Genomic DNA, 18,745 nt, shown 5'->3' on the forward strand with positions numbered 1-18,745 from the left:
TGGCTGGGGGCTGGGAGAGAGGGCAGCCCATGGGTGCTCGGCAGTTTTCTGAGGAGCAGCAGGGGAGCCCTGACCTGTTTGTGCCATCAGCACCCACGGAGAGCTGCTGGGCTGGCCATAGGGATCTGCATGTGGCCACCTTAGGGATGAGGTGGGAGGTGGGCACAGAAGTGCCAGAGGGCTCTGGGAACTCACAGGTCTCCTTGGTTGCTCCAGGATTTGTGCGGCTGGTAGGAGGGGACAGCCCCTGCTCAGGACGTCTGGAGGTCCACGACAGGGACCAGTGGAAAGCTGTCTGTCACACCCACTTTGGTGCCAAAGCTGCCGAGGTGGTGTGCAGGGAGCTGCAGTGTGGCACAGCCCTGTCTGTCCATGGGGCACCTCAGCTGGGAGAAGGGGCCGGTCCTGTCTGGGACAGAGAGCTGCAGTGTGTGGGGAATGAATCCACCATCCTCTTCTGCCCCTGGGGGGCCTCCAAGGACAAGGCCGGCACCCACAGCAATGGCACTCATGTCACCTGCACACGTAAGAACTTGGGGTGGGATGGTGCCCACGGGGGATGTGGTGGGGGCAGGAGAGCAGTGTGGGAACTGGACTGTGCTGGGTGGGGGACAGGTGGGGTGAGGTGGTGGTCTGAGGCCCTAAAATTAGAGTGCTGCAGGAGGAGAAAGGCACGCTGTCCCTTTGGCCTCTCCTGCAGCTCCTGTGGGAGCAAGAGCACAAATGTGGCCTCTCTCACCATCCTTTGTCCTTGAGTACACAGGGTTCAGGCTGGTGAATGGCAGCACAGCGTGTGATGGCAGGGTGGAGGTCGCGGTGCTGGGGACGTGGGGGACCCTCTGTGCCTCCCGCTGGGACCTCTCGGACGCCCACGTTCTGTGTCGGCACCTTGGCTGTGGCTTTGCTGAGTCCATTCCTGGAGGAGGGCATTTTGGGAGAGGAACCGGCCCCGTCTGGAGAGACTCGTTCCACTGTGACGGGACTGAAGCCCACCTGGGGCAGTGCCCGGTGACTGCCCTGGGGGCCTCGCCATGCTCCCAGGAGAACGCTGCTGCTGTCATTTGCTCAGGTGAGTGCTGGGCAGTGCTGCAAAGTCCATTTGCCCCTGGTGTGTGACACGGCCACCCACAGCTGGGGACCCCACGGCAGCACAAAGCTGAATTTCTCCTCTCACCAGGCCCGGCTCGCCACATGTCTGTACGGTTGGTGGGCGGAGGGAGCCGGTGCGACGGGCGCGTGGAGGTCTTCCAGCACGGGACGTGGGGCAGAGTCCTGGATGAGCAGTGGGACATGCAGGAGGCCAGCGTGGTGTGCCGGCAGCTGCAGTGCGGAGAGGCAGAGGCAGCCTACACCCCCGTGAGGGCCGAGCGAGGACGAGGCCCTGTGGGGCTGCGTGGGGTGCGGTGTGCAGGGCACGAGGCTGACCTGAGCCTCTGCAACACCTCCCTGCCCGAGAGCATGCCAACAGAAGGGATCATGGAGGACGTGGGGGTCGTGTGCCAGGGTGAGTGGTGCTGCACGTCCCACAGGTGCTGGTCCGGGAGGGCAGCCAGCCCCTGATGGCCGGGGTTCTCCCTGCTGCAGGGAGCCGGCGGGTCCGGCTGGTGGACGGGGCCGGGCGCTGTGCCGGGAGAGTGGAGATCTACTACCAGGGGCGCTGGGGCACCGTCTGTGACGACACCTGGGACCTGGCTGACGCCGCCGTCGTTTGCCGCCAGCTGGGCTGCGGAGGGGCCCTGGAGGCAGCCGGCTCTGCTCGGTTTGGGGAGGGCTCTGGGCAGATCTGGCTGGATGGCGTCAACTGCTCCGGGGCTGAAGCTGCTCTCTGGGACTGCCCTGCCAAGGCCTGGGGGCAGCACAACTGCAGGCACAAGGAGGACGCGGGAGTCATCTGCTCAGGTCTGTGCTGGGAATGGGGCTTGGAGCTGGGGACAGAGGCCGGGGTGAGGGCACAGCCAGGTAGGGCCAAGGCCATCAGTGACTGACATCCAAGGACGTCCCTGGGGCCTTTCCTCCTTCCAGAGTTCATGGCCCTGAGGCTGGAGAACAGCGACGGCTGCTCCGGGCGCCTGCAGGTTTTCTACAACGGGACGTGGGGTAGCGTTTGCTCCAACTCCATGACCACCGAGACGGTGTCACTGGTGTGCAAGGAGCTGGGCTGCGGGAATGAAGGAGATCTGGAAACAGATTCTAACTATGCCGAGCTGTCTGGCACCGCGTGGCTGGATCACGTGGAGTGTGGGAAGAGCAACAGCTCCTTCTGGCATTGTCCCTCTGCTTCCTGGAATCCGCAGTCGTGTACGGACCGCCGAGAAGAGACCAATATCACCTGCAATGGTAAATCTGAGCCATCACAATACCAGGTCCTGTTCCCCACTGGGTATGGTGAAATGCAGAGAAGGAACCCAGACGGGGTTTGACTTCCTGCATTAGACCCTGTTGCTGCTGGTGGTACAAAGGTGACTTCAGCTCTTGGAGCCACCCATGTCCACCAGCAGCAGTCAACAGCTGGGATGCCAGCAGCCCCTGGGGGATGCAGAGGCATCTCCACTCAAGGTCTGAGAGTAAACTATGTAGGGCTTTCAGGAATCCCCCCTCCTGGGACAGCCTCCTGCTGCTCTGTGAACCAGGGACCCTGTGGGGCCGAGCACTTGGGTACCCCCTGCAGTGCCGTGTGTGTCCCCTGAATGAGCAGGGTTCTGCTGCTGCCCTGACCCAGGCAGCATGGGGACGTGTGAGCAGAGGTCAGCTCAGCTCTCTTCTGCACGACCCCCAGAACAACCCTTTTCAGCCCAACTTCTCTTTCCTTTGGGACATGGACAGAAAGGCCACAGGTGGCTGCATGCCCCAACTCCACCAGCTGCACAGGTAGGGAGCTGCCCCTACGCGTGCCCCCCTCACCTGGCAGGGCTGTCCCAGCTGTCCCAGTGCCATGGGAGGTCTCTGCCTCCCCAGACAGGGAGAAGATCCGCGCTGTGGGAGGCAAGGACGGCTGCTCGGGCAGAGTGGAGATCTGGCACCGTGGTGCCTGGGGGACACTGTGTGACAATGCCTGGGACATGCGGGATGCCGAGGTGGCGTGCAGGCAGCTGGGCTGTGGCTCTGCGGTCTATGCCCTGGGCCAGGCTGAAGCTGGAGAGGGGACGGGCCCCATGTGGCTGATGGAGTGCAGGGGGACGGAGCTGTCTCTGCAGGACTGCTGGGCCCAGCCAGGGGACAGCGGTGCCTGCCAGCATAAGGCAGATGCGGCTGTGCATTGCTCAGGTGAGCAGTGGGGCTGGGAGACATGGCTGGGGGCGTGGCAAGGAGCTGGCTTGGGCATCTGCCCTGCTGGATCCTGCTGCTGGCCTGAGCAAGGGTGTCCCTGCAGAGTGGGAGGCTGGTGGTGGGTGGGAAGCAGCCTCTGTGGGGCTGGATGTGCCAGCACATCCCCTGGGCTGCCTGCACTGTCCTGTGAACAGCCCAGAGCAGTGGTGCTGGGCCCTGTCTTTGCCACCCTGCCCCAAAGGAGGGACAATTCAGGTGGCACATGCTGGGGTCATTTGCCAGGGAGGCTGCCTGGTGCCACAGCCCCAGCCTCTCAGCCCAGCTCTCCTTCTGCTCCCCTGCAGCTGCACCCAGGACAGCAACATCCTCCCCACAAGCAGGTAAGCTGTCCTTCCCCTGGGCTGGGTCTGAACATGGCCACTCTCTGACACACAGCCAAGAGAAGGGGCTCCCTGTTGGGCTGTGAGATTCCCAGAAAACCAAAGCAGCTGGGAGAAGTCTGTGATTTACCCAGCAGGGTGGGAGCTGCCCCATCACCCAGCCCTGTTCCCCCCAGCCCCTGCTGCCTTGTGGGGTCACCAGTGGCATGTCCTGCCCCCAGCCTCTCCCTTGTCTGATGCTGCCCCTGCCATGTTCTTGCCCATGCAGATCCCCCACGGGGCCGTCCGACTACCACCAGAGAGGGACTCTCAGTGCCTGTCATCATCTGCATCATCCTGGGGGCCCTCCTCTGCCTGCTCCTGGCCCTCCTGGCTGGGCAGGTGCGAAGCGCCAGGGCTCGGCGCAGAGGTGGGTCTTTCCCCAGTGGTCCTGGGGCGGAGAAGCCTCCTGGCAGGGCTGGGGGTGTTGGTGTCCTGGGGCACAGAAACAGAGCCGTGTGCTGCCTCCTGCCCCATGTGCTGCCCCACTGACTGACAGACCATGGGGCACCAACATCAAGGGGTGGAGAGAGCCCAGAGCCTGAGGCATCAGTTCTGGGGTGAGAAGAGAAATGTGAGATCTGGGCTGGGTGAGACGGGGAGGATGCACTGCTGGCAGTGCTCTTGGCAGTACTGGCAGGAGGAGCATGGGGCAGTGGAGTCCATCACCGTGGTGTCAGCCACCTCCCAGCAGGGCACAGGCTGTGCTATTGCTGTGTGGGGCAGAGATGGAGCAGATCCATGGGGAGGGGAAATGATGGAATTGGTGCAGGGTCTGCACTGGGACATGACCCAGGGACGAAAGGGGCACAAGGGCTGTCTCCAAATGCGAGACTGACTCTGTCCCAGACCATCTCCATGGGGATGCTGCCCTCCCTGGGGATGTGGCTGCAGTGCCAACACAACACAGTGGGGCTGTGCTGTGCGGACAGCCCTGTGCTGGCCCCGATAATGGGGCTGCGGGAGCCCAGTGGGGTCCTCTCTGCCCATTCCCAGACCAGCCCTGCCTCTGTCCCCAGGCTCCGGGAGAGCTGGGGAGCCCTTCCCTGAGGCCGTGTACGAGGAGATCGCTTACAGCCTGGCGTGGGAGAAGCAGGCGAGGTTCAGTCTCTCAGGTGGGTGCAGGTAACCTGTGGGGGCACATCTGCTGTGTCCATTCTCCCTGTCTCAGACCAGGGCTGTGCCCTGCAGCTCATGCCCATGGTCCCTGAAATGGTTGGGCCATGGGGTCTGTGGGAGAGCATCCAGGTGTTGGCCCCCACAGAGGAGCTTCCTCCACACCAGCTCTGCCCATCCCAGATGGGACAGCCCCTCTCTGCTTCTCCCTGAACGAAGAACTAAGTGAAGGGCTTTCCCAGGGCATCTGTTGGAGTCCCTCTGAGAACTGTCTCTTTCCAAGGAACTGGTCTCCTCCCCATGCACCCCCAGCTCTGTGGGTGCCCATCCCCAGCAGTGCTGACCACCAGTCAGGGCAGCAGGGCTCATCCCACAGCACCCACTGCAGCTCTCTGCAGCCTCCTTTTCAGAGGGGTCCCTGACCCAGCTGCAGCCCTACCCCAGGCACAGAGAGGAGGAGGATGGTCTGGGGCCAGACCCAAGGATCAGAGGCGGAGGGGGGGAGAAAGGTCTCAATTTCTGCTCCCTGCAGACAGACCAGACAGACAGCAGTTCCACCGAGTGTTATCATCAGAGCTGGAAGCATGAAGGCTCTGCTGTGACCCTGACACCAGCAGCATGTCCGCCCTGTGTCCCCACACACCCTCCCATCCTCTGCTCTACAGAATATCTCTTCTCATTGCCACCACCTTCCCCCTCCTTTCAGATGTCCCTGTCGTGCCTGGACGTGACCCAGCAGATGGCTATGATGATGCTGGGGAGGTTTCTGACCCTGGGGAGGATCCTGTCCCTGGGCAGGGGGACTGGGAATTGCCCAGGACACCAGAGGAAGGAGCTGGGCTGAGGCATGTAGCCACAGGTGAGAGGGCAATGCAGCACTGCCACTTCCTAGGTGCCAACCCCAGGCCTAGGAGAATCCATGCCATATTGAAAGCCTGACCATCCATGGAGAACCTGTCCTGGGATATTTTGTGGGGGCTGGGAGAATGGGCCGAATGTCTCAGGCTGGTGAGGACAAGGAAGGTGATAAACAGCCCCGAGGGACACCCCACAGGCCCAACCACAGCAGCCTGCCTTGATGCTTACAGGGGGAAGCCTGCACTCCCGGAGAAGTGCTGGGGTCCTTGGAGCTGAGGGAGACATCTCGTCACCTTTCCTGGGGACCACGGGCTATGACGATGTTGAAGAGGTGTCTCTGGCATGTTCCCTTGAGGACACCGAGGGTGTGACACCACAGACCCATGCACAAGAATTCCAGAGCTCCAGGCCAGCAGAGCCCAGCTCTGCTGAGCAGCTGGGTGCAGCCAGGAGGGAGGAGAGCTCAGTGCCACTGGGAGAGCCGTGAGTGCCAGGGAATGGTCTCCATTTTCCAGCAGTCAGCAGACACACATGGGTATTTCCCCTCTTGGTATTCCCCTGTTTTTATGCTGTGTGTTGGTATTTCCTCATATTAAAACCCTCTTCCAGTCTTCCCTGCCCAGGTGTCAGGGTGTCTCCCTGAGGCGGATGGAGGGGAGAAGACCTCAAAGATGCAGCAGTTGGGAAGGGACACATCTTAGAGCCAGCAGGATCGGGGTCTGGCTTTGGGGCTGACAGAGCCCCTGGTCCCTGGACACTATTCCTACTGACAGAGACATTTCCGTCCTGCCAGCCACAGGCAGTTTCCAGACAAAGTGGATCTCTGGGAAGCCCCATGAGACACTCCCTTGCAGTGCCCACCTTCTGCTGCCTTGGGCCCCCACGGAGCCTAAGGATGCCTGCCCAGCACCCATGGGCAGAGATACTTCAGTTGCAAGAGGTGAACGTGGAGACGTCTTGGACCCTTGGGCAGGACTTGGCACCAGCTCCTGCTGGTGTGTCCCCACAGCCCTCTAGCTCTTCCCCAGCAGGCTCCTCTGCTGCAGGCTGGGAGGTGCTTTTGGTAGTGGGAGGTGGGCTGGAACACCTATTGGAGCATCTATTTAATCCCTTTGGGTCATCGCTCCTGGCTGTGTATAGTCTTCTCTGGGTGAAGAACTGTCTGGAGGGCCATGTCCAGCAGGTTGTGGTTAATGGAGTTAACCCCAGTTGGCGTCTGTTACAAGTGGCGTCGCCCAGGGGTTGGTACTGGGGCCTATCTTGTTTAATACCTTTATTGATGACCTAGATGAGGGGTTGAATGTACCCTCAGTAAGTTTGCAGACGATACCAATTTGGGAGGTAATGTTGATCTGCCTGAGGCTAAGGTGGTCCTTCAGAGGGATCGGGATAGGCTGGGCTGAGGCTAATGGGATGGGGTTTAACAAGGCTAAGCACCAGATCCTGCACTTTGGCCACAACAACCCCATGCAATGCTATAGGCTTGGGACAGAGTGGCTAGAAGGCTGTGAAGAGGAAAGGGACGTGGGAGTGATGATCGATGTTTGGCTGAACATGAGCCGGCAGCGTGCCCAGGTGGGAAGAAGGCCAATGGTATCCTGGCCTGTGTTAGAAATAGTGCAGCCAGCAGGAGCAGCGAGGTGATCATCCCCCTGTACTCAGCTCTGGTGAAGCCACACCTGGAGTACTGTGTTCAGTTTTGGGCCCCTCACTACAAGACAGACATCGATGTGCTGGAGCATGTCCAGAGAAGGTCAACAAAACTGGTGAGGGGTCTGGAGCATAAGTCCTATGATGAGAAGCTGAGGGAGCTGGGGTCATTTAGTCTGCAGAAGAGGAGGCTCAGGGGAAACCTCATTGAACTCTACAACTTCCTGAAGTGAGGCTGTGATGAGGACGGTTTGGGCCTCTTCTCTCAGATAACTGAGGCCAACTGGATCACTTTTCCATGTCCTGGTTTTGGGCAGAACACCCACCCAAGGATCTCCTTCCCCCTGCATAGGGAAGGGTTTCAGCTGAGTCAAACCAGGCATCTCATACTTTGTTTGCAGTTCAGAGGCTAGAAAGGGGCTTAGCTGCTTCTCCCATGCCTCACAGAAGCCCACAGGAGCTGGGATTCTTTTTGCCTTGGTTCAGGTGGGCACAAACCAGGCAGCATGTAAGCTGCTTGTCTCATTGCAATTGGATTACTTTGAATGTAGACAGAGGCTGGAGGGAGCAGTTCAGAGGCAGACACGAAGTGATATTGGAGTTTGCAGAGTGACATCTGAGTGACATTTGAAGTGCCAGTTTAGGTTGGATATTAGGAAGAACTTCTTTACCAAAAGAGTTGTTAGGCATTGGGATGGGCTGCCCAGGGAAGTGGTTGAGTCACCATTCCTGGAGGTCTTTTAAGGTCGTTCAGAGGTAGAGCTTAGTGATATGGTTTAGTGGAGGACTTGTCAGTGTTAGGTCAGAGGTAGGACTCGTTGATCTTGGAGGTCTCTTCCAACCTAAATGAGTCTGTGATTCTGTGATCATCTGGTCCAACCATCATCTGGTCCCGCACCTGGGTCAGGGCAATCCCAAGCACAAAGACAGGCTGGGAGAAGAATGGGTGAGGTGATTCTCCCCCTCAACTCTGCTCTCCCAAGACCTCACCTGGAGTTCTGCGTTCATCTCTGGGTCTCCCAGTATAAGACTGACATGAAGCTATTAGAGCGAGTCCATACGAGGACCGCAAAGATGATCAAGGGGCTAGAGCACCTCTCTTATTAAAACAGGCTGAGGAATTGGGGTTGTTCAGCCTGGAGAAGAGAAGGCTCTGAGGAGACCATCCACTACATAAAGTGGGCCAACAGAAAAGATGGGGAGAGATTTGTTCTCAGAGTGTGAAGTTTTAGGACAAGGGGAATGCTTTTAAACTGAAAGAGGGTAGATTTAGATTACATGTTCATATGAAGTTCTTGACTTGGAGGTGAGGCACTGGAACTGGTGTTGTGGGTCCAGAGATCACCCACAGGGATTTTGGATCAGGCCATACCCTTGTGTTTGAAGGAACAACTGGTAAGAGTGGAGAGGCATCAGTGAAATCATGGGAATAGCAGAGTGAGAGCAAGGTGGGGAAGAGAAGTGGCTGTCTGCAGCTTTCAGAGAGCAGTAGGACAGCATAGGAAAGCCTGCAGAGGAGAAGGCAGATGGCTCTGACAAGAATGAAAGGCTTCAGCAGCACTGACATTTTTTTTCCCGCAGCCATGGCTTATGAGGAGACAAGTTATACTCATGGCATTGGGACCATGTATTCTCCATTCAACTGTGTGCAAATGCTGGGAGGTGTCATACTATTGTCCTTCACATGATATTATGGGAATCACCCCCTACCCCACAGACTCCAGAAAGAGCCCTGAGTGAGATATGGGGGTGCAGGATTTCTCCTCCAGTCTGAGGTAAGGCCTTGGCCTTTCTGCTTTTGTGTGACCAAAACAAACCCAGACTTTTCTCAGCACAGTGCTTTGCCAATCTGTAATCATGGCCTCCAATTATCTGCCCTAACAAGTCCCTGAGGAGAATCTCTTGGTAATGGCCCTCAGTGGGGCCCATTAATACTCCAAATCACTTCAACTTTTCCTTCTGACTTTACTTGCTCAAGCAATTGCATCATTCTCCTCTCATTACCTCAGGTTCACAGACTGAGCACCAAAATCCACCAAGGAACTCATTACAATCCAGAAACACCTAAGGAACCATATGTCTTCCATAGTTTTATTCAAGTCTTCAAGACTTGGACAGATAATTGGAGAGCTTTCATCGTGTAGTTAAGGAGGAAGATTTCAAAAAGCACCTAAATCGGGCGCCACTACCATTTCGAAACCACTTGCCGAGGTGATTGGCTCCGAGGCAGAAATGTTCTGCAGCGGAACGTGGGATCAGACAGGCAGGGCTAATTATTCCGGCATTGAGCCCACTTGAGGGAACTGTCAGGACCCGGCAGCCCTCACGAGGGAGGTGAAAGAGGCGAGAACAAGGCATAGGCGGAGCCAGCAGCGCCTCCTCCCTACATGTTCAGAAGCTGCCCCTAGGGAGTGCAAGTGACCAGGGCGTGGCACGTCAGAAGGGAGTGGCGTGGCAGTCAGTGCGGCAGTTCGTGTGGCAGGCAGGGTGAGCAGGGAAGGCAGAGTGTTCCCCCCCACCCATAGGAACACCTCCTCTAACGGCAGTCTACCGCTAGCTAGGCTGCAATAGTCTCCACCAGGCACCGTGATCTCTCTGGGAAGTCGGTACACATCCAGACTTACTACCCACTCAAAAATGCAGCAGTTCAGGTCTCTGGATGCAGGGAGTGTCTAAGCCTTTTGCTACCATCTGACCTGATCTGCCTGGTGGCAGAACTCAAGGAGGAGGTGGAGAGGTTGAGGGATATCAGGGAGTGTGGGCAGGAGATAGACTTGTGGAGCAACGCCGAACAGGGCCTGAAGAACAGGTAGTGGGGTTAGACACTCCAAATGGGGGTGGACTCCCTGCCCTGTTGCTGTTGGGCAGAGGGAGGAGTTGAGGAGGAATGGAAACAGGTCCCTGCTCGACATCGCAGGTGATGCCCCCCACTATGGGCCCCACCTTCCCAGGTGCCCTTACGCAACAGGTTTGAGGCCCTGGAGCCTGAGAGACCAGTAGGTGAGGAAGAGGTAGAAAGTCTACCCATGAGGATGCCTAAGACGAGGAAGTCGACTCCACGCCTCAGGACTGCCTCCACCAAGAAAGAAAGAAGGGTGATTGCTGTGGGCGACTCCCTTCTCAGGGGAACAGAGGACCCTATTTGTCAGCCTGACCCTACCTGTAGGGAAGTCTGCTGCCTCCCTGGGGCCAGGGTCAGGGACATTGCCAGAAAACTTCCCAACCTGGTTTGCCCCTCTGACTATTATCTTCTTTTGATAGTCCAGGCTGGCAGTGATGACATTGAAGAAAGAAGCCTGAAGACCATCAAATGGGACTTTAGGGGGCTGAGACGATTAGTGGATGGAGCGGGTGTACAGGTGGTGTTTTCGTCTATCCCTACAGTGGCAGGGAGGGATACAGAGAGGACAGGGAAAGCCCACCTGATAAACACGTGGCTCAGAGGCTGGTGCCAACACTGAAATTTTGGTGTTTTTTTGAACATGGGGCGCTTTACTTGGCACCCAGCCTGATGGCTGCAGACAGGTCCCTATCTTTTAGGGGAAAATGGATCCTGGGCCAGGAGCTGGCGAGGCTCATTGAGAGGGCTTTAAACTAGGTAAGAAGGGGGATGGGGCTTAAACAAGGCTTGTTGGAGCTGTGCCAGGGGGAACAATGGCAAGGCTGGGAGAGAAGGCAATGGCCCAAATGAAGTGCATCTACACTAATGCATGCAGCATGGGTAACAAACAGAAGGAGCTGGAAGCCATCGTGCGGCAGGTAGGCTATGACTTGGTTGCCATCATGGAAATGTGATGGAACCACTCTCATGACTGGAGTGCTGCAATGTCTGGCTATAGGCTCTTCAGAAGGGAGAGGCAGCATGGAAGGGGTGGTGGTATGGCTCTCTATATCAGAGAGAGTTTTGATGTTGTGAAACTTGAGGCTGGGAATGATAAGGTTGAGTCCCTATGGGTTAGGATCAGTGGGAAGGCCAACAAGGGAAGCATCCTGGTCGGGGTCTGTTATAGACCGCCAAACCAGGATGAGGAGACTGATGAAGAGTCTACAGGCAGCTGGCAGAAGTTGCGAAATCGACAGTGCTTGTTCTTGTGGGGGACTTCAACTTCCCAGATATATCCTGGAAGTGCAATACAGCCCAGAGAAAGCAGTCTAGGAGGTTTCTGGAGAGCGTGGAAGATAGCTTCCTGACGCAGCTGGTTAGGGAGCCTACCAGGGGTGGTGCCCCGCTAGACTTTCTGTTCACAAACAGAGAAGAACTGGTGGGAGATGTGGTGTTTGGAAACTGTCTTGGGCAGAGTGACCATGAGATGGTAGAGTTCTTCATTCTCAAAAGAGCCAGGAAGGGGACCAGTAAAACTGCTGTATTGGACTTCCAGAGGGCTGACCTTGAGCTGTTCAGGACACTGGTTGTCAGAGTCCCTTGGGAGGCAGTTCTGAAGGGCAGAGGAGTCCAGGAAGGCTGGGTGCTCTTCAAGAAGGAAATCTTAATGGCACAGGAGCGGTCTGTCCCCATGTGCCCAAAGACGAGCCAGCATGGAAGAAGACCAGCCTGGCTCAACAGAGAATTGTGGCTTGATTTTAGGAGAAAAAAAGGTTTATAATCTTTGGGATTATATAAAGGGAATGGGGAGCAGAATGTGGTCCTCACTATCCATGAGAAAGTGGTTGGTGACCTGCTATTGTACTTGGATGTACATGAGTCGATGGGGCCAGATGGGATTCACCTGGGGATACTTAGAGAACTGGCAGAGGTGCTGGCCAAGCCACTTTCCATCATTTATCAACAGTCCTGGCTATCGGGGGAGGTCCCAGTCAACTTGCGGCTAGCAAATGTGACACCCATCTACAAGAAGGGCCGAAGGGTCGACCCGGGGAATTATAGGCCTGTCAGTTTGACACTTTTGTTGCTCTCTCTCATACTGAGGCACAAGAGACCTGACAATCCACAGCCAAGGCTGATACTGCATGGGCCTTTCAGGTACTTGGGCAGAGGACATCACACAAGAACCTTGCCAGACAGGTGCCTTCTGATGGCCTGTGAGAGACGCCGGCAGATGTGAGCCTAAAAGCCCACCTGCCAGCCAGGAGGCAAGGGTTGTTGACCTGGCAGCTACTTCTGAAAGATGGGACCTCCCAGTCCCTTGCCCAGCCATGCTCCTGCTGCTGGCCTCTCAACTCCAGAGACAGAAGCTAGCTCACAGTCCCCACCAAAACCAATTGCTTCCTGCTGGATTCAGAGTTTCTAAGGCACAAATGACACCCTCTAAGAACATCCACTTTCTTTGAGGCCCAGCACCTAGCAAGATAAAAGCAAGGTCATTGTCATCCTCCAAGGCCATACATATCCAGATGGCCTTTCAGCTTCTCTGATGGACAGGAGACAACTATGTGAAAGCTCTGTTAGGTACTACGGCAGGACTGACCTTGAAATAAGTATTTATGCTATCTGCATGTCAGTGGCTCCTCAGTTTCTCATGACAGCTAAAATGACACCCTCATAGACCAGCCATGTGCCTGAAGGTGGCACATCAGGCCCTCAGGCAGAAGTGCCCTGACAGCCACCTGCACAGCCATGGGCCTCCTGCTGCCTCCTGAGATCCTGAGGCACAGCTGACCTCAGCAGAGCATCCCCACCTATCTACTCCATGCATTTTATGACCTTACCAAGATCCATGTCACCTCACCTGCCTCCTCCAAGGTCTTTCTCTTAGACAGGCCACTCTTCTCTGCCCCAGTTCTACCACCCTTATTCTTCTCCCAACTTTCCCCTGACTTCCCCAAATGTGTCACCCTGTTGGGGGCAGCTTTCTGAAGTCCTTTATGACCTCAGAGGCTCTGCCTCCCTGCTGTGGGCCGGCCAGGTTCTGGGACAGAATTGACCTCACAACCAGCATCCACAGTGTTACAAGGAGCTGTTGTGCTTGGGAGGCCTCTTCCCAGCCCACCCAGGAGCAGTGTGTGCAGGGGATGCCCTGCACAATCTCTCAGGTACTGTGCAGGCCAACCAGCTCATGCTTCAGAAGGCCTGCCACACATCTAGACTCACATTTCCTCATGCAGCCTTTAGAGAACAAGGGCCCAGCCCAGCCCCTGCTCTGCAGCTCCTCCCTGTCTCTCCCAGGAGGCCAGCCCAGCCCAGACCCTCCCTAGCTCTCCACACCTCTCTCTCCTCTCCCCAGTCTAACCCAGCCCAGCCCAGAAGAGCAGCCCAGGCTGGGCTGGCCCCAAGGCAGCAAATGCAGAAGCAGAGGGCAGTGTCAGTGTCTCCGCTGCTACCATCTTCAGGAGATCCCATACCCTTCCAAGGTGAAACCATTTAAAAAAATATAATAGAGAAAATTTACATGAAATCTAAAGCAGGAAACCTTCACTTTGAGATTGGTGAGGCACTGGAAAAAGTTCTTCTGAGAAGTAGTACCCTGCTCAATAGTAGTGTTCAAGGCCAGGGAGGATGGGACCTGTAGCAACCTGGTCATGTGGAAGGTGCCCCTGACCATGGCAGTGGGGCTGGAACAAGATGGTCTTTAAGGTCCCCTCCAATTTATGCCATTCTATATTTCTATGACACTGAAGACCCCAAACTGGTTGTGTAGCTTGTATAGAGAGAAAGATTTCAATTTCTGTGAAAAATTTCCCTCCCCCCGAATAACAAGTGCTTGGAAGGGATGGGATGCTGCCTGTCTGTCACTTTGTGGGTTTTCTGTCTCAAAATAGGACAGGAAAAGATAATTCTCAAGTCAACCTCTTCTTTTGAATTAGGAAAAAGAGGGCACTGGAAGTGTCCATCCCCAGGTGACAGAAGGAAAAGCAGTGATTACATCAGTATGATTCAAAGTCAATTCCCCTGGTGAGGGTATGATTCAAAGGTGATTCCCCTGGTGGCCCAGGGACTTGTCAAGAGCTTCCTGTGCTGCTGAGCTCGGCTGGGCTCCTGGGTCCAAGGGGAGCTCCTGGCAAGCGGGCAGCACTGCAGAGAGACAGCTCTGCCCAGGAGCAGCTCCTCTGCACTGCACAGCAGGGCTGGGAGCGCTGCCTGCAGGGGACAAGGGCAGTGAGAGAAGGGAGGGAGATGTTAAAGGCAGAGTGGAGGGGGGATGCTGAGAGCTCACTGCAGGAGAAATCTTCACAGTCCTGAACAGGGTAAGTCTCTGGCTGCAGGGCAGCACAGCTGTTGTTCCTGGTGCCACCTCCAGATTTGCTGGCAATCCGGTAGCTTATGGGAGCTTTCCGAAGGACTCTCAGAGTTTGGGTAAGAGGAGAACAACTAGCTCTGGAACAGTGATTATCTGCCATAAATAACTGAAGGACAGGACATGATGGTTCTTTCTCACAGGGCTGGCAGCAGGTGCAGGCAGGGTGTAGGCAGGGGTGTCCAGGGCTGTGGTGCAGAGCAGGGTCCCTGCTGTGCCCCAGGGGCTGTGTGTCAGGGCAGGGCCTCTGCTGCCTGCCAGGATCAGCACTCAGCCTGCCTGGAGAGCTGCCCAGGGTGTTGCAGGGAGAAGCTGTGGGTGGAAGGACCCCCTGGCAGTGCAGGGCAGGGTCCTGCGGGTGCCCAGAGGCTGATGCCTGGGGCAGGCAGCTCACAGCTGCTCAGCACCCACAGGGTATCTCTGGTGATGATTTTAAACAAGGTAGACTGACTCATGCACTACCTGCAGGGAAAGTACTTCTGAGAGGCTGTGCTTTAACTTTTCTGCCCTAAAGAGCAGTCAGGGAAATGGTAATGGAATCATCAGGTTGTGTCAATGAGGCTGTTTGAGCATTACACTCAAAGAGATCTTTAGGTTTGTTTGGAACCTCACAGTTTTCCCCTACACTCTTTAACCTACATACTGCATTGTTTCCTGACGGATTGCTGGATGTCCTGCTCAGCACCTAAAATACAGAGACACCTCTGGCCACGGGGCATCTGAGATCCATCCCCACTGGTTTTCAGCAGACGCAGTAGGGCAGTACTGACTCTGGCTGAGCCCACAGAAAACCTGTCTGGTCCCTCTGCACTCTTAGGAAGAAAACTGAGAGCTTGAGGCAGGAGCACATCTTCCTCAAAGGCAAGTAGCAGTTTCTCTTCCTGGGGAGGTTTCAGAAAACAATATATATGTTATACAATATAATATTCTTACAAAATATTCTTATATTCTTACAAAATATAAGAGTATATAGGTTTGGGTTTTGCTCAGAGAAATCTCTCTAACTTGTTCTGTGTCTTTTCCACCATTGACAGCCTACCATTCCCTGAGGCAGAAAATGTCCAACAGCAGCTTCTCTAATGAGTTCCTCCTCCTGGTATTCGCAGACACACGCGAGCTGCAGCTCCTGCACTTTGGGCTCTTCCTGGACATCTACCTGGCTGCCCTCCTGGGCAACGGCCTCATCCTCACAGCCGTAGCCTGCGACCACCGCCTCCACACCCCCATATACATCTTCCTCTTCAACCTCGCCTTCCTAGACCTGGGCACTATTACCACCACTGTCCCCAAAGCCATGGCCAATTCCCTGTGGGACACCAGGGCCTGCCTCTACTCAGGATGTGCTGCTCTTTTTTTTTTTTCTTTTTATTTTTCATCTCAGCAGAGTTTTATATTCTCACCATTATGGCCTATGACCGCTACGTTGCCATCTGCAAACCCCTGCACTACAGGACAATAATGACCAGCAGAACTTGTGTCAAAATGGCAGCAGCTGCCTGGGGTAGTGGGTTTCTCTATGCTGTGCTGCACACTGCCAATAGCTTTTCCCTCCCCCTCTGCCAAGGCAGTGCCCTTGACCAGTTCTTCTGTGAAATTTCCCAGATCCTCAAGCTCTCCTGCTCAGATGTCTACGTCAGAGAAGTTGGGCTTCTTATGTTTAGTGTCACTGTAGCATCTGGGTATTTTGTTTTCCTTCTGATGTCCTATGTGCAGATCTTCAGGGTTGTGCTGAAGATGGCAACACATCAGGGCATGTACAAAGCCTTTTCCACTTGTCTCCCTCACCTGGCCGTGGTCTCTTTGTTTCTCAGCACTGCCTTTTTTGCCTACCTGAAGCCCCCCTCCTGGTTCTCCGCATCCCTGAACCTTTTGCTGGCTGTTCTATACTCAGTAATGCCCCCAGCCATGAACCCCCTCATCTACAGTATGAGGAACAAGGAGCTCGAGGATGCAATTTGGAAACTATTTTGGGGGATGTTTTTCAGTACTAATAAAGACCCCTTCCATCGCCACTAATGAATCCCAGTGCTTCCCATTCTAGGCTTGTGTCTTTGTTGTTCTCATTATATTTTCCCATTGTCAATTTGACTGCTTGTGCTTCTTGTGTTCCTACATAAATATTTGGATTCCCCCTCTGCTATGAATGAATAAACCTGTTCTGTCCCATATGGAAGCTGTATAAATGTGCATCTAACACTGTGAGTGAGTCTGTAAAAACGCTCTCATAGCATCTCTGTAATAACATAGAATCACCCCAGTACAATGCCTCAAGCTTGGGCTTTCCTTTCCAAACCAGTGTCAAGAATAGGCTCAAAGAATTATTTGCTCCCCACAAGGGTCTGTTCCTACTTAGGTTCAGGAGAGAATGTCTAATTGTTGCATTCTGACTCAGGGGTCAAGGGGCTGGACTGTGGAATTAGTGTGCGTGACAATCCAGTGTTCTGCGTCCTTGCTGGTGTTTATAATCCCTGCTCCTCAAGGTTATCTGATGAGTGATCTACCTGTAAAGCTATCACTGCTCAGAGAAGATGATGGTAGTGAACACCTCCAGAGGTCCCTTCTGACTCAGGGAAGAAAGGGCTAGACTGTGGAGTTAGAGTGCATGACAATGCTGTGTTTTGAGGCCTCACTGCTGATTGTAATCCCTGCTCCTCAAGGTTACACAGTGAGTGGTGTCATTCTCAAAATGAGTCTCTGTCCTTAGGAACCTGGAGTACAGCTGGTGCAATGATACTACAGAAAAGTTCTCAGAGACATTGCAAGACATTCCAGAATGACTGAATCACAAATTGGTTGGAGTTGGAAAAAGTCTTTCCCCATATTATTTGTTCCCTTTAAGTACTGGAAGGCAAGAAAAAGATTCCCCCCAGAGTCTGCTCTTCTCTAGGCTCAACAAACCCATCTGGCTCAGCCTACCTTCACAGGAGAGGTGTTCCACTCCACTGATTATTGCTGTGGCTCTGCTCTGGTCCCACTCTTTAAGTCCTTTGTCCAAAATCTTATGTGTCTCTTGTGCTGGGGCCCCAGAGCTGGATGCAAAACTCTAGGTGGGATCTCACAAGAGCAGAGTAGAGAGGGAGAATCACCTCCCTCAACCTGCTGGTCACCCTGCTTTAGATGCAGCCCAGGATACTGTAGGCTTTTGGGGTTGCAAGTGGACATTCCTGACTCATGCTGAGCTTCTCTTCAACCAGAACCCTCAGGTCCTTCTCATCAGGGCTACTCCTCAACAAGGCAGTGGTTTTCTCAAAGCCATGGTGCACACTGCCTGTACATTTTCCATTCCCCTTTGCCAAGGCAATGCCCTGGACCAGTTCTTCTGTGAAATCCCCCAGATCCTCAAGCTCTCCTGCTCAGATGTCTACCTCAAGGAAGTTGGGCTTGTTCTGATTATTCTCTCTTTAGCTTTATAGGGTTTTATTTTTATTCTTTTCTCCTACGTGCAGATCATCAGATCAGTGCTGAGGATACCATCCAAGCAGGGACAGCACAAAGCTTTTTCCACGTGCTTCCCTCACCTGGCTGTGGTCTCCATCTTTTCCAGCACTGCCTTATTTCCCTACCTGAAGCATCCTTCCATCTCCTCCCCATCCCTGAACCTGGTGGTGACAGTGCTGTACTCAGTGGTGCCTACAGCGTCCAGTGGTGCGTCCCCGTCATCTACAGCATGAGGAACCAGGAGCTCAAGGATGCACTGAAGAAGCTGAGTCAATCAGTAGTCCTTCAGCAGCAGTAAGCTGCCCATGTCTCTTCACAAGGGATTTCCAGTTCATCTCAGGAAACTGCTGGTCTTTGTGCTTTTTCTCTGTGTTAATCTTGTTTTTCTTCCTTCACTCCACTTCTGCAGAGTGGCCTAAACCCACTCGTTTTTACCCAGAGACCCTTGTATCTGTATCTCTTGTTAAGGTATAGCTGGCTACCCCTGTCACGTCTGTTTAATAAAAGAGTATTTCCTCAGTGCTGGTGCCTGGACCAGCTGGTTTTCAGTGCTGGTGCTGGTTCTTCTTCCAATGTTGTGGTCAGGAACAGGATGAAGGAATTGTTTTATTATCAGGTGGAGGTCATTGCTCTATGAAATTGCTATCCATTGCCCTATGTCCAGGTGGAGGCTGGTGAGGAGTAGTGTCCTTCAGGGCCTGTCTTGGGACCAGACATATTATTATCAGAAGATAATATTTCATATTATTATCAGAAGATGTAGACATAATATAATAATATTATTATTAAAATAATATTTCATAT

At 54.5% G+C, this 18,745-nt stretch overlaps 1 protein-coding gene across 1 annotated transcript; it reads left to right on the plus strand.

Moving 5' to 3' along the window:
- The first annotated feature begins 146 nt into the window (after positions 1–146).
- On the plus strand, positions 147–18,239 carry LOC113841327 (scavenger receptor cysteine-rich type 1 protein M130-like). The gene is made up of 12 exons (XM_072030325.1): positions 147–525; positions 755–1,069; positions 1,178–1,504; positions 1,585–1,899; positions 2,023–2,363; positions 2,835–2,868; positions 2,956–3,264; positions 3,612–3,647; positions 3,916–4,056; positions 4,706–4,801; positions 5,509–5,661; positions 18,073–18,239. Exons 1-12 carry the CDS (start codon positions 147–149, stop codon positions 18,237–18,239), a joined length of 2,613 nt encoding a protein of 870 aa, XP_071886426.1.
- The last annotated feature ends 506 nt before the right edge of the window (positions 18,240–18,745 follow it).

Source organism: Anas platyrhynchos, chromosome 32 (genome assembly GCF_047663525.1).
Source record: "Anas platyrhynchos isolate ZD024472 breed Pekin duck chromosome 32, IASCAAS_PekinDuck_T2T, whole genome shotgun sequence".
In the NCBI taxonomy this organism is placed as follows: Eukaryota; Metazoa; Chordata; class Aves; order Anseriformes; family Anatidae; genus Anas; species Anas platyrhynchos.

Excerpts from the sequence above, each read along its gene's own strand:
- LOC113841327 (XM_072030325.1), top strand. The coding sequence starts at position 147 with ATGAGGTGGGAGGTGGGCACAGAAGTGCCAGAGGGCTCTGGGAACTCA. Across the intron at positions 1,070-1,177 it reads TGCTGCTGTCATTTGCTCAG|GCCCGGCTCGCCACATGTCT; the intron begins GTGAGTGCTGGG and ends TCCTCTCACCAG. Across the intron at positions 2,364-2,834 it reads CTGAGCCATCACAATACCAG|GTGGCTGCATGCCCCAACTC; the intron begins GTCCTGTTCCCC and ends GAAAGGCCACAG.